This window comes from Molothrus aeneus, chromosome 6 (assembly GCF_037042795.1).
Source record: "Molothrus aeneus isolate 106 chromosome 6, BPBGC_Maene_1.0, whole genome shotgun sequence".
NCBI classification, from domain to species: domain Eukaryota; kingdom Metazoa; phylum Chordata; class Aves; order Passeriformes; family Icteridae; genus Molothrus; species Molothrus aeneus.
The window spans coordinates 31695778-31710529 of record NC_089651.1 but is presented as its reverse complement, the minus strand read 5'-3'; the positions used below and the strand labels follow the sequence as shown (position 1 = coordinate 31710529).

Sequence of the window (14752 nt, the reverse complement as noted above, 5' to 3'; positions counted from 1 at the left end):
GCTCTGACAGCAATCAGCAATATTTGACAGTGAAATATTTCCCCAATGTAAAGAAGAAGAACTTCTGGTGCTCTACAATTTTAGTGGCAAAATGCAGGTACCATGAATGTAGGGAGGGATTTGGGATAATCACTCTTTTGAACATAAGACATCTACATTTTATCTACATTCTATTTTCTGTAACTAAAAGTTTTTCATCTGGGCTGCCTCACAATTTTGCCAGGTAACTCTTGAACAAGGATCTCAGTAGCTCATGGAAAGCCAGTACAGATGACATACACTGCAGAAAGGAGTATTATCATGTGTTTTCCAGTGCACTGCTATTGCCAGCTACTATTTTGGAATTCTCTCAGTGAGAGGAATATTGCCCTGTTAAAAGCTGGGACAATGACCCACACAGTATTTTCACATACAGCTATAATCAGCATTTCCCATTATAAACAAAATTGAAACACCTTGCTGTAGAGCAAGTTGTAGTATTTCAACAGCAAAACCACATAAATAGTGTTGATCCACAAGTTTGTCCCAAGTTGTAGTATTTCAGCTGAACAATGATAGGAAAAGACAGAAATGGATTGATATGAAATGGAGATTACTTCTTTAAGTGGGGATGCTTACAGCATACCTAACAAGTGATCTCTGCTATTCCTCATCTCCTTTTATAAAGGTTTTTTAAAAATGCAGAGAAGCAGCCTTAAAAATAATCTCAAACCTATGCACAATTTGATTACTGCTATTTGTCTTTTCAATATACAGATCCTATATAGCATACTGAGCCAGACAGATTTTCTGCCTGCTTCTTCTGCTCAGGAAATGAGTTATATTAATAGCAGTCTAACAAAAAACTTTATTGCCCTCACCAGCACCAGATTCACCAGTGCTCAGAACACCGAAATACCTGGATTTGTTCTTTCCCACTGTACAAAAAGCTGAGTCTTAGGACAGGTGCAGCACGACAATGTTAACTTTCCCTGTGCATCATATAACACCAACAGTACCCAAAATAATTATTTAGTTTTACGCTCTCTTGTCCTTAGACTGTACTCAGAAGCAGTATGGATATAAACTTATCTGCAAAGGATGAACTTTATTCTCTTAAACAAATATGCGTGGGAGATCCCCCTCCTGAAGTGTGGTGGCTGGCGCATTATCAAATGCAAACTCAAACATCTGGATGCCAGATATGGTCACTTACTTGTTTTGCTCTGCTGAGTTATCTACAGAATATGCTGTGAAGCTATGTACTTTGACTTGAGAGGATAATCCTATGGATGCAGAAATCTCACACTATTTTAAAGGAAGATGCAATTTTTCTTATGGTTACTCCTTTGTCTTCTCTATAATTTTGCATGCATCTGTTTGCACAGGGCAGTTCATCTGAGAATTTCTCTACCTGCATTCTATAACCGCTACCTAAGGTAGACTATGCAGTACATCACACATAGACCATACATTCATTTCTACATGACTTTACAACAGACATGGTCATAAAAGTTTGAAATAAAAATGAGATTTTTTTTTCATTTCTGACTTTCTTTTGCTTCAGACTTCTACATTCTCTGTTGTAAGTGGTTGAAGGCTATGAACTTTTCCCTGTTTTTCATGTACTGAATTACGCCATGGAAATTGGCGTGACAAAAGGGATGAGTGCTTAATCTGCATGTTTTTAGAGGTAGCTCTTTGCAACTCCTCTTTAAAAAAAAAAAAAAGTTGACATTCATGACCCAATGATTACATGCTTTTTTTGGTTAGGTGTTGTCATGCACCATTTAGCCTACTATGATTTTTTTTCATCCAGTGCATTGACTACAGCAGTCTTCAAATAATTTGTCTGTTGGGAGGCAGGACTGCCCACAGATTTAAATTACACAAAATACTATGAAATAAACAGACATTAAAAGAGAAACAAGCATAATTCTAATGGTGTTTTCAGAGTAATGTACATTTCTAAAGGTCCTCTCTACAGAACAATGTTTTCCCTGAGTTTTGTGAACCGGCTTTTCATCCTAGATAGTCTCTGCACACAGATTTTGCTTAGAATCAGTCAGACTGCCTTGTTAGTATATTTTTTAAAAAGTTCCACTAATGATATTCCGAAATCCTGATGGTAGCTCCTAGCTGTTTCCATGAGCAAGAGGCAGCATATCCTATTGCTGTCTTGAGCAACACATGTGGTGACAGGCCAGTCATTTGCTACCTCAAACAAGAAAGGGCGATGAGTTCTAAACTTTTCTTCAGTGACAGCATTTGTTTTGGTGTCTTTCTTCTACCAACAGTCTAGTTTTCATTAAACTTCTAGAACTACATTAGCTGCATCTACAACTGCAAGTAGTGTAGTCTTTAAAAATGGATGTGTAGACAGCAACAGTTCATACTATACATGTTTCAGGGAGTTCTAACTATCTCTGATCTTATCCTGGGGAATTTAGAGACTGCTATACATGGAGACTGATGGCATGCTCCTAAAGCAAATCTTCTAATGTAATTTGATTCTGAAGCATGTTTGTGCACTCTGAGACTGCTCTGCAATGCAAACACAGCCAAGGGGACAACTGATACATGTGATTCAAAAGCGCAATGGTGCCTCAAGTTAAAAATGCTCTTGGATATATACCCGGATATTTGGGTCATTGTGACTTCTCAGAGTTGGTATAAATTGGCCAGAATATTTCAAAAGCTACACAAGGACAGTGAACAACCGAGAGAGATAGAGATGCTCTATTTTAGTAGAATGTCATGGCATGGAAAATAAAAAGAAAACCAATCTCTGAAGATTCTTAAGACTATTACCCAGTTTTTGTAATAAAGCTTCTATCCTATCCCTGTGCTGCTGACACTTCTGCCAGCAAATTATTTAGACCTTTAGTAATAGTGGGTTTTTTCCATCTCATTATGATACCTTTCACACAATACTGGCAGACACAAAGTTATTCCTTCTTTTCCTTATTCCTCTGCATCCCAAGAGACATCTGTAAGCCCTTGTGCTTTTAAAGTGCTAGATGCTCAAAGGCTCTTTTGAAATTAATAATAATCAATGCCAGCAGCATCTCAACACCCTACCCAGTATTTGCATGTGATGGAAGGAAAACAATAGCAAAAAAGGAGACATCAACTTGAGTTGTTCCAGCAGTTGTTTTAAATGGTGAATATTTTCCTTTTCTTAATGTGAAAAAGAAATAAACAATATCCTTAAACAATATCTTTTTAAATCCAGAACATAAGCAGACTCTCAATCACCCCAGTGTTCTGAAAAATCTGTATTTCTCTACAGTTGTATTGGCAAACTCAAATAATTTCTACCAGTAATGGAATTTACAACTGACTAGCCCTATACTTTGAAAAATGCCATCCAGTAATTCTCTTTCTGATTCTTACATGGTAACATCAGTTTGGGATGTACTTCTTAAACAGTTAATGAAGCAAAATGTAAATATTAAAAAATACTGACTGCATGCTTGAAGCTTGAAAGATTTATGCATAAGCCCTCCATTTAATTCCTGTTGGTGGACGACTTGCTTTAGAAAAAGCAGGGAACTGCAGGGGAGGAATATGGAAACACCGTACTGAAAGTGTTATGCTAACTGTAAAGGTACAGAAAGAGTTGTACCTAAATTTGATTCTAGTTTTTAGGTGAAACTTTTACATAAACTGGAATATATTGGAAGAATGATTCTTCTGGTAGTTTAGGAGACTATTCAATACACATACTGAGGGCTATGATAAAATATCTGAGGGCTATGATAAAATATCCATGCATATTACATTAAGTGTGAGAGAAATACTTACCTTGTTGAATATCTTTCATCTCCAAGTGCAAACTCGATATTAAAATTCCTACAGTTTGAGATCGCTTTCCATCCAGCAATTTGATAATCTAGAAAGGTGATGCAAAATAATCTGAGATCAAGGGAACACTCTACAAAGGATTCAGTCACTTTTATAACAGAAGCTAATTTGTGAATTGAATTCAATATTTCTCCAAACATCAAACCCTTATAGTAACTAAATGTGGCAGTAAGACCATCATCTTATCTTTGTGCTCTGCACCTTAACAAATTAATTTTAAGACTGAATTCTCACCAGTTCTACCAAAAAACATCACCTCTTACTTGTAGGATGCTGTTACATGGGAAAAGAAAAAGGCACATCAAATATTTATTCCGGAATATGTTTTTCCCTCCATTTTTCTTTAAATGACAAATAAGAACTATTAAAGACACTGAGTACACCACAAGTTCCTTAGTTTGTCTGGTAGTTTACATTTTAGCATGAACAGTCTTATGTCTATTTTTTCAGCAAAGAATCAATTCCTGAACAAGAAGAATTGAAGAATTGTCTTTTTATGTCCTCTCAACACTACTTCTGGAACACTGGGCACTACTCAAAGTATTTCTTTTGCTCATGTTTGAATGTGCTTATTCCACACTGTTGACACTCCACAGGGATTTCAGGATTCTTTTCACATTTGGGTACAGATATTTGAGAGTATACTACACTGACATTCAGACTGTAATAGTTTCTGATGTCAATTTAGGGGGAGAGGAAGAAAGAGGAGGAAGAGAAACCTTAATGTTACTTTGGCTGATTGAAATTACTTATAAAGAAAGGGATCAGTGTTGCTCAGATGTTACAAATGTAAAAAACTTATTTCCCACAATGTCTGGGATATTGGTATTAGTGATTTTGATTTATTTAATAAGAAAGATATGACAGGAGCACATCACAAAATGCAATACAGACACAAATTCTTCAAAAATACAAAATGTTCTGATTCAAGCAGATGGCTTACTTCATAGTGTTGATGTACAAGAACTATCAAAAATACTAACTCCTATGCAAAATTAAAACTAATCGCTATGTTTTCCCTAAATTTATATTTTTAGTATTTGAATATTTAATCTATATTTCTCCAAATTTAATTTTATTATTTAAATTAAAGGTGGCACTTATATTTGGATATTTAATCATAGTAAGAACTTAAAACGATTGTTATTCCTTATTCCTAGAATGTTTTTATTGATACTCAAATTAAAGACAGTTAACTGACAAAATTTATATTAACTCATAAAAATGTTTCCTGTGTTTTATGTGATTTACAAATATTTGCCTAAGAAAATACTTAGTCACTCATCAATAAAAAACTAAATTTTTTGACAAATAGAGGAAAAAGAGAAATGTTACTGACATTTTCACATGAAAATGAGAAGTTAGTATTTAGAGTAGTGAAACTGGATAATACATGCACAAGTTGGAACAAATGCTCTCTTCAACAAATATCTGACAGATACTTTAGGTGCCTCTTGTAGGTACTCAATAATAAACTTATGTTAAAGTAGATACTGCATATTTTCTGCCAAAATTTGAAAAAATCTATCCTGAGATTTTTTTCTGCCTATATGTACAGCACATATGATGGATGTTAAGAAATTAATACTGTGGAAAGTGTTTTGTTAATGACAAAATATTCAGGCTCTTTATCTCGTGAGTACACAAGCAGACAAGATGATTTTGCTCCAAGTTAACGTAACTGAACGCTGTGGAAGCATCACATCCTGCTGACTGATTCTTCTGAGCAAATGTAAGTAACTGCCTGGTTTATCATGGTCATCTCTGAAGCTTTACATGAATTTGCTGAACTCCACAGCACATTAACTTCTTACAGGGATAATTACAGGTTTGAGCAGTATGCAATTTGTACAGCGTTCACTGACCTCCAAGCTGACCTTGTTCAGGGCAAATTCATAGGTTGTCATAAACCCCATTAGACATGCCTAGTTTGAGGCAAAACCTTTCCAGACTACAGCTGTTGTAGACAATATGACATTTGAAATCATTCCACTGAAGTATTTGTAAGTGCTACTATATCCTCCAGACATGATCAAACTAGCTCACATCACTAAGCAAGACCTCCCCCCTAAACAATTTGTGAGAAAACCCTTAAATAAAGCCCTATATAATTTTAAAAGTTAAACCAGAGATTAATGATTTAAAACAGCAACTGACTGTATGTTCACTTGCATTTTAGACAAATGTACACATGGTCACAATTACCAGGCATCAAGCTAGATGCAGACTACCTAAAATAGCTTCAACCAAGCAACTGAAAGCTAATAATTAATTCATCAGAGAGCAAAAATGGAGGACCATGACAACAGAATAGCTTACATTAAGCATAAACCTACTTCAAACACATAGTTATAGTGCTAAGTATTATACTGAAATTTTATCATAGATTTTTAGAATCAATGTGGAACTTGAAAGATTTTGCAGTTAAAATATATAATCAGTAGTTAAATAGAGAATTAGTTTTCAAAGACACTAACTTTGTCCCAAATGATGGTTATTCTGTCACTAAGGGGGAATTACATATGTGTGTGAATTCCAAATAGAAAGGAGACACAAAAAAATCAGCACTTTTTCAGTTCAGTAAAAACATAAGGCAAATAAAAGGAAAGTTTGTAAAGACTGTGTTGAACTATTTAGTCTATGCTTTTAAAAGACAAATCACTGATCACCTCTCAGCATATTGGGACTTGCTTGTAGCTGGCAGTGACAGGTAAGCAGCTACAAGCCAGCTGATGCTGCCGTGCCAGCTGGTGGGGTTTGCCAGCTGCCTTTGCTTCTCCAGACTACGAATGTATTGTTGTAATGGATGTAGCCTCTTCTGGCTTAGTGACAAAATTGTGACTGCTGGTGATAATTCCTTTACTTCACTGACCCATAGCATTATTTGATTTTTGCTGTTTTTTCCCCGATTTTTTAATGTTAAGTTAGCTGATTTGCTGTACACAAGTGTCGCATCTACATCTTTCAAATCTTTATAATCTAATTAAAAAATGAAGATATACCAAAGCTTGAATGCACTAATAAATTATTCTGTCATTTCCATTAGAAGGTGTTCCTCTAATGTAGCCAGAAATTTATTTCATTAAATATTGTACAGCGGACTTTACTGTTCTGTCAAACTGCAATGCCTATATTCTGTCCAGGACACTTACTGGTGCTGAAATCTGAAGAGATTCAGTTTACTTTAGTGATTAAAAGTTAAATCCTTCCTCCTGGTGGTGCATGGATTCCTTCCATAATATTTAAATTTATTGAGAAAAGCCATAAGCTAAAAAGCTGTCCTGCATATTACAGCATTTCCCTCCATTCCCACTCACCAACTTTTACAGCAAATCAACAGCCTGGACCCATGTTTGGATTGCTGAAACCCTGTGCAAACACAGGAAGAATATTCTGCACAAGAAGCCAAAGTATGTCCCTCAAGCCATTCTGCATAAACAATCCAAGAGTTACCAATGAAATTTCAGAGGCTTAAGACTAGACATTATCTCTCATATTCCTACTCAAGGGAGAGCCAAATTTAACTATGTTTTCCTTAACATGAGTGAACCACAGCTTTATATTTTTAAAGTCTATTTACCATTTTATTAGCTTGAAAACACCACTACTTTTAGCCTTTTTCTAAAGTACACACAAATGGCAATATATCAGGTTCAAATAGGAGGTGTGAATGAGCTAGTAAGAAACATTTCTCAATATTTTTACTCCTATCAGAACTACAAAAATTAGACAAACCACAAAACAGATATTCACCCTGTGGATAATTTCTATATTCTACATGACTTCAGGGCTTTGTGATAAACAAGGAATGCCATTATTTTTCTCAGCACAGCATAAAATATAAAAAGAAAGTGAGAGTGCCTCGGACGAGCATGCACTAGCATTTTAGTACTTCTGCTTAAGTTTGAACACTGTTTATTATCTTATGCAGACAGCTGAAGACAGTCATTGTGTTTCACCCCTGCAAAGCTTCCAACATTTTCTGCAATATTTGCCCTTCTTGCGGAAACACAAAATTTATTAATTGTAATTCCTCATTTAGTTAGATGGACAAAAAACTTGCTGACAGGCATATCCCTTTCAGTTAAAAAAATGCAATTCACTCAAAATATTGACACTCTTCGTAAATGAGGACATATGTTAATAATTATGTGAAGTCTGTTAGAGATAATAGACAACAGAAAAGCCATTATCTTTAATGTCCTCCTGCGTCTTTGAAATTATAATCATTGCACTAAAGGGCCAAAAATGATTGATGGACTTTCATTTGGAGCATACACCTGACACAAATTACTTGACATTTGCTCTTTTTTTTTTTTTTGTAAGATGAAGACAGAGTGGCATCACAAATATCCAACTATCCTGTTTCTTGAAAAAGTATAGAAAATACTTGAGTTTTTGAGGATAAATTACTAACAAGTGCTCAAGTATATTGGAAAAACTAACACAATGTCAAAATATGTGCTAAATCTAGCAATGGAGCTACAAAATGCAAGTGGAAAAAATTGCAGTAAACACATCTTTTTTAAATATCTCTTTTTCAAGATTTCAGAATATTTGGTTAATACATAATGAATAATGTCTTTGATTTATTTGATTCATATTCAGGTGCTAAGGAACTTTTGTTTTCCTCCAATAATTTGAACTTTTCCTGCTGCGGATTCAACCACTTCAGAAATATAAAATAACTATGAAATAAATCCCACTCCTTCTGTATATTATTTATCCACCTAGAGTCTCTGGGAATGTCAGCAATCATCTTTTCTCCACTTCAAGGACATCAACTCTAAACATTTACTGCATCACATTACTTCATATAAGATTATAATGCATCTAGTCTTAATTCAAAAACATTTTTATGACAGAAGGATTATATTTTTAATGTTTATATATGTTGCATAGTATTTTGTTCTAATACTGGGACATAACTAATATATTCATCTAGTCAGTAAATTCTCCCAACCAGAAAAAACCAAATTAAATTCTCAAGACATAATATCAAAACCTCAGAATACTAATTTTTATCATTATCTACATAATACATAGAACATTAAATGAAAGATTGCATACATGCAGAGAAAATATGCAAGAACAAGAGTTTCCTGCATTATTTCAGAGGGTGTACAATTGGAAAAAAACCTTAAAGTTCTTCCAAAGGTGCTACATTTTCCAAAGGGCTTCATGATCAAAGAAGCATGAGCAGCCACACAGTTTGCAGAGCTTCTAAGCCCAGATAAACATTACAATAACAAAATTCCAGTCTTATGTATATATATTTGTGTACTAGAAAGGTACACCTGACCTTTGTTTAGCCTATATGGGGTTTACATTGTATCACCATCAAGTGAATGAACTATATTTTTCCAAAATAAGTTATTATATTTCTAAAAATAAGTAAAATCACCTTTTATGCAGTCCTTTAAGTTGTATTACCATTGCTGCTAAGATTCTTAATTTCCATTTCTTTCTTCCCCCACATACTTATCAGAAGCCTCTAGAAATCAGTGTAACCCAATAAGCCATTTCTATGTGGCATGAATGCAACAAATTTGGGAATCATGAAAGTATTTTTGAAAAAAGTATAGCCAGCTGTTTCAACCCATATGACAATGGGCAGAAGGTGAACTTTATGTCTTTTAATTGATTAACAGAATCAAGATGTTGAAAAGGCACTCGAAATGTCATTCTGCACAACAAGACAACATTTCTGCACTTCAAGACAGTTATCAATTATATGTGTACCACTCAAAACAAACTATCCTAAAGATCTACAAATACAGAAACACAATTTTCCAAGCCAAAATTTTTCTGCATTCCTTTGGTATCCTTGCTCTTAGAAAGCTTTTCATAATTATTCTTTGCAGCAGCTGCATGCACTTGATTACACTTACACTGTGTGTCCCAATCAACCTTCTCCTTTCTAGACTAAACAATCATAATAATTTGATTCTTTCCTTAGAGACTACTTCACTTTTCATCATTCTCCCTCTTCTTGACTCTTTACAGTTAGCAAATTTTTAATGAAGGGTTGTAGTGCCTAAATGTAGATGCAGTTCTTAACTGAGACATGGTTGAGTAGTGTCTTGCAAGCAATACTTCTTGATCTATCAGAGTTCTGCTTTTCATTTTTAGTATTACCATGATTTGACAATTCATGTTCCTCTTGTAAGCCACTATAATGCCAAGACTCTTTCTGCTGAACTATTACCAGCCAGCTGTACCCCATCTTATTTTTTAGATAGCTGAATATTCTTAATCGTATTAACCTTGTGGTTAATTGCATTAGCTTTGTGCTTATCTTTGTCTGTCAGATGAGATCTCAGACACATGAAAGCCTTGTGAAGGATCTATTTCAGTACATTTGAAGCCTCTCACAAATAGGTGGTGGCTGCAGAGTTAGCATTCTGCTATCCAAGAAATAAGTAAAATACAAAGTAACTACAACCAGCAGAGAAGTCCACAGAGTCCCCAGTGTATTCTACTATTTTGACAGTGAGTACATATATGCATGAATAGAAATATTATTGATGATATATTGAAATATTATTGATATATTGTAAATATTTATTTTATGAAACATTTTATTATATTGTAATTATATAATATATATGACTATAAATATATATGTATAATATGAATACATACTCAGAAGTTTCCTTTCTGAGCATAACTTGCCAAATGGTACTGGAAAATAGACCAGCCATTCCATTTATCTTAATCACAGAATCGATCAGGTTGAAAAAGATTTCTGACATCAAGTCCAACCTATGACTGAACACCACAATGTCAACCAGACCACAGCACTGAGTACCACAGTCAGGGTTTCCTTAAACACCTCCAGGAATGGTGACTGCCACCTCCCTGAAGAGTCCATTCCTAAGGCTAATCACCCTTTCTGTGAAGAAATTCCTCCATGTCCAACCTAAATCTCCCTGGTGCAGCTTATGTAGGACATTTAGACATTTCTGGCTGAAAATGGCAGGTGTCTATCAGCTGTAAGTAAAAGAAAGCAGAGCATACACTGAATTTTTTAATCTGTGTTACCATACAGTGTCTACTACCTGGAAAATGGGTAAGAACAGAACTGAAATTTCTATAGGCTTTCCACAGAAGTATTCATTTCACAGCCTAAGCCTACAGATTATTCCAACTGGTTTCACAAAACTAATAATTCTGAGAATAAACTGAGTAATATTGTTTTATTTGGAATTGCAAAAGAGTTAAATGAGAAACAATTACCCTCTAATTCAAAAGATAAAATCTTAATTCCAATTGAAAAAGGAACTTGAATGTGAGGCACTGATGTAATTCTCATTCAAGGAGAAAAGCATTGAACAATCATGTTTTAATAAGCAGACCTGCACCATCTATTGGTCTGTCATTTCCCTCAAAATCAAAGAAGCTGAACTTAGTTTGTGTAAGATGCTATGAAATAAGGCATAGTTTGTGCAGAGAAGAGGGTTAGTGCAGGAAGTGGGTCAGTCTTACCAGGTATCATTAAATAAAACAGCTTAACTATTTCAAACACAAACTCCAGCTTCATCGCTGTACCTATAACTTGCTCTGGAAGGCTCTTTTAGTGAATATGAAAAAGGAATTTATAAGGAAGTACATAACGACATGGCATCAGCTAAATCTATATGATGAGCTTCATATAAGATTTGTGTTTCTTAATGTCTGTAGAAAGCATCTTTAACCAGACTATACAATTTCCTATAATGTGACACGGGTACCATTTTTAAGATCAGACAAGAAGAAATTTATGTACTGAAGCAAAGAAAAAATTCCTGCTAAAACCCTAGTAGATATAATTGTTAGGAAAAAGGCAAGAGAAGTTGAGAGCCAAAAGAAGCATGAGAAATCAGAAATGAAACCAGTCAAACTGACAGTTTTATATTGATCTACAGGAGTTCTCTGTTATTATCTACTAATAAATCCTCCTGTAAGTAAATAAAATGCCTCGCTACTACTGTAACATTTGCAGCCCACCAAGATTGACCCACTGGAGCCAGCCTGGACATATCTGGGCTTTCAGAGAGACAAAGAAAAACATAGGACCATCTAAGAGGGCCAACTGTCTGTAAAAACATTCAGCTGCTACTATGAGTCATTTAACTGAGAAAGGTGAAAAGACAGGATATACGAAAGAAAATGCTTCTGTACTCAATTAACATTTTCTTCGAATTCTAAAAGTGGATTTATTTTTAATTTTTAATTTGACCCAATGATGGAATTTCACACTACTGACCATGACATTGGTAAATTCTCATGGAAAACCCTACAGTTCCCATGGTTTGTAACACCATCATCACATTACCATGGGTTTTCAAAACCAAAGACATGGTAATAGATATAATTTTGAATTTGTTTCTAAGGGGGTTTACTTTTGTATTTTCCACAGTACTTTAAAGGAACCTTTTTCATTTCTTTATTTTCAGTAAAATATCCATTGTCTTAAAATATCTTATTACCTCTAATAACAAAGCAGAATAATTAAAACGTTGATAGAAATAAAAAGGATGTCTTTGTATGAAAATACACTGGTTGCTCACAAGAAATAATGCATATTATTGTAACAATATGTTCTGTAAGTACTACCCAATTCAATTTTGGATAAGTCAAGAGAGATCACTAAATAATCACGCTGCTCAAACAAGTAAGTTAGTTTGCAAAGCAGCAAGGAAAAAGAAAAGCATAATTTCATCTTTCAGTATACAGGCCTAATTCTGTACCTGGTTTGCTGTCACCCCCTTGGAGAAGTAGATATACTCCCTTAATTACTGAGATTTTGAAATAAAAAGGCAACTACTTATGCATATTAATTCCCCATTAAAGTTACAGTGATTAAATACTTCAAAGTTCTTTAGAAACCTTTATTTCCTATTACACAATTCTTTCTGAAAAAAGGTAAATTAATGAAATGTAAAAATAAATATTAGAAAGAAGACATAAGATATATGAACTAATTGAATTTATGGATACAGCTGCTGCTACATATCACATTCATTTCAAGCATTTGCCAAGTAAAATATATAAAAATATTTTTCACGGAGATGTTCATGCCCAATGTTAGTCTAATATTTGAAGGACTGTAACTATTATTTCTTTGGTGTGCATTTACAAATGCCAGCATGTCCCCATCCAGGCCCCATTTTAAATTATTTACTTTTTGCATTGCATGAATTTGAGTTCTATAAATTCTACAGCCTTACTGATACTTCTCATTAGCTGTTGCATTAAGACACAATACAGGGAATTTATGATGAAAGATGTTCTGAAAGATCTGAAAGCCCCAACATGTATACGTTTCACGCTCTATGTATTATAAAATTGAAGGTAGCAAGCACAGCTCACATGCAAAGTGCCCTCTTGTGGTTCAAAGCAGGTCAACTCAAACAGATTTAAAACACAATAAATGTTTCAGTAGTTTCTGACATGTAATCACACTGTTTTAGGAAAACAGTATTGATTATTATTCAGTCCAGAATTTTTCTGGCAGTAAATACTACTAATGGCATTTGTTTTTCCCACCTGCACATCCCAATTGGCAAGTGCCAGCTGCCTCTGTAATGGATCATATCTAAATGCTACAGCAATGACACAGATACTGCCTGTAGCTTTGGCCATCAAAGACGTGATTGTCTTGCCCCTTCCTGACACAACTCCTTAGCTATGTTGGAAAAAAATTGGCATTCCTTATTAAAAATTTTGCTTTAAATTTTATTTTTCTAACAAAATTAATCTCAGTAGAAGAGAGGTTTGCTGGAGTAACTAAAGACAGGCATTAATTATACAACAGCTCAAGGGCAAATAATGGCTGAAATACTGTCACTTTCAGTTACTAATTAGAACTTTAATTCTATTCCCCTGTACAGTATTTTTTCTACCTCACTAGGATGTGGAACTTTCATTAGCAAAGGTAAAGGATTTTCCAAGGTAAATAATACCCTTGCATTCTCAAGCAAGAGATTTGAGATTGAATCAGCAATCCATAATCCATAGTTTTCTTTCTTGCTCATTCACAAAAAATCCAAAAATTAAAAGGGAGTTTTCTCAAAATAGACTAAACAGTACCACACACACACACACACAAAAAAAAAAAAAAAAAAAAAAAAGACAAAGAAACAATAAATACCTTTTTGGCCTTGGTTTTTTTTTCGTAAGTCTCTGATAATGGTTTTCTTTTTTCCTGAGTGGTGTCTTTGGAGAATAAATATTCAAACTCAGTAGTGTCAAGTATATCAGGTTCTTCCAGTGATTCCCATAATGTTGGCATAGCAGTTTTCCTATAAAGGGAAAGGTAATAATAACAATTCTAAACATTATGAGAAACTATAATAGATCTAACCATAATAGATGAAAATCCATGATAGATTTAAACTCAAAGCAACACACAGAGCATTCCTTTCCTATACCTTGCTCCTGTAAGGAGTAAAAAGTTTTCCTATAAGTTTTAGTTATTAGTTTGAGCTACTTAGTCCATGCCTGCTAGACTACGCATCATTCGTATATACCGTTCTTGGTGCAATAACGGCAGCTTGTGCAAATATATGTAAAGAGATTTCTGCCACTTCAACTAGGATTAGAAGTACTCCAATCAGCTTTTTTGAGAAATTCCCAGTAATCTATCCAGACCTATAAAAATAAACAGTATCAACAAATAGTGAACAAACTTTATTCAAGCATATTTTAAATGTGTTTGGGGAAATTTGTATAGGACCTGATTTACTTCATGTTATCCACAGATGTTGTATGCTCATATTTATCCTTGTTGTAGTTCTGAGAAATGAGAGTAATTATGTGGCTTATATTTGGGAGACTAGCCAGTATTCTTCTCCATTCAACCAACTGCAAATTTTAAATGTGGATTATCTTTCTTTCTTTTTTTGCCTTCCAAGACCAGATT

General features: G+C 34.4%; 1 protein-coding gene across 1 annotated transcript in view; it reads right to left on the bottom strand.

The window, feature by feature from the left end:
- The window catches only part of LOC136558342 (formin-like), a 122717-nt gene that overhangs the window by 65594 nt on the left and 42371 nt on the right, over positions 1–14752 (bottom strand). Inside the window, exons 5-6 of the mRNA XM_066552721.1 lie at positions 13982–14132; positions 3787–3874 (exon numbers count right to left, since the gene is read on the bottom strand). Coding sequence (XP_066408818.1) covers positions 3787–3874; positions 13982–14132 — 239 coding nt within the window. The remainder of the gene's footprint in view (positions 1–3786; positions 3875–13981; positions 14133–14752) is intronic.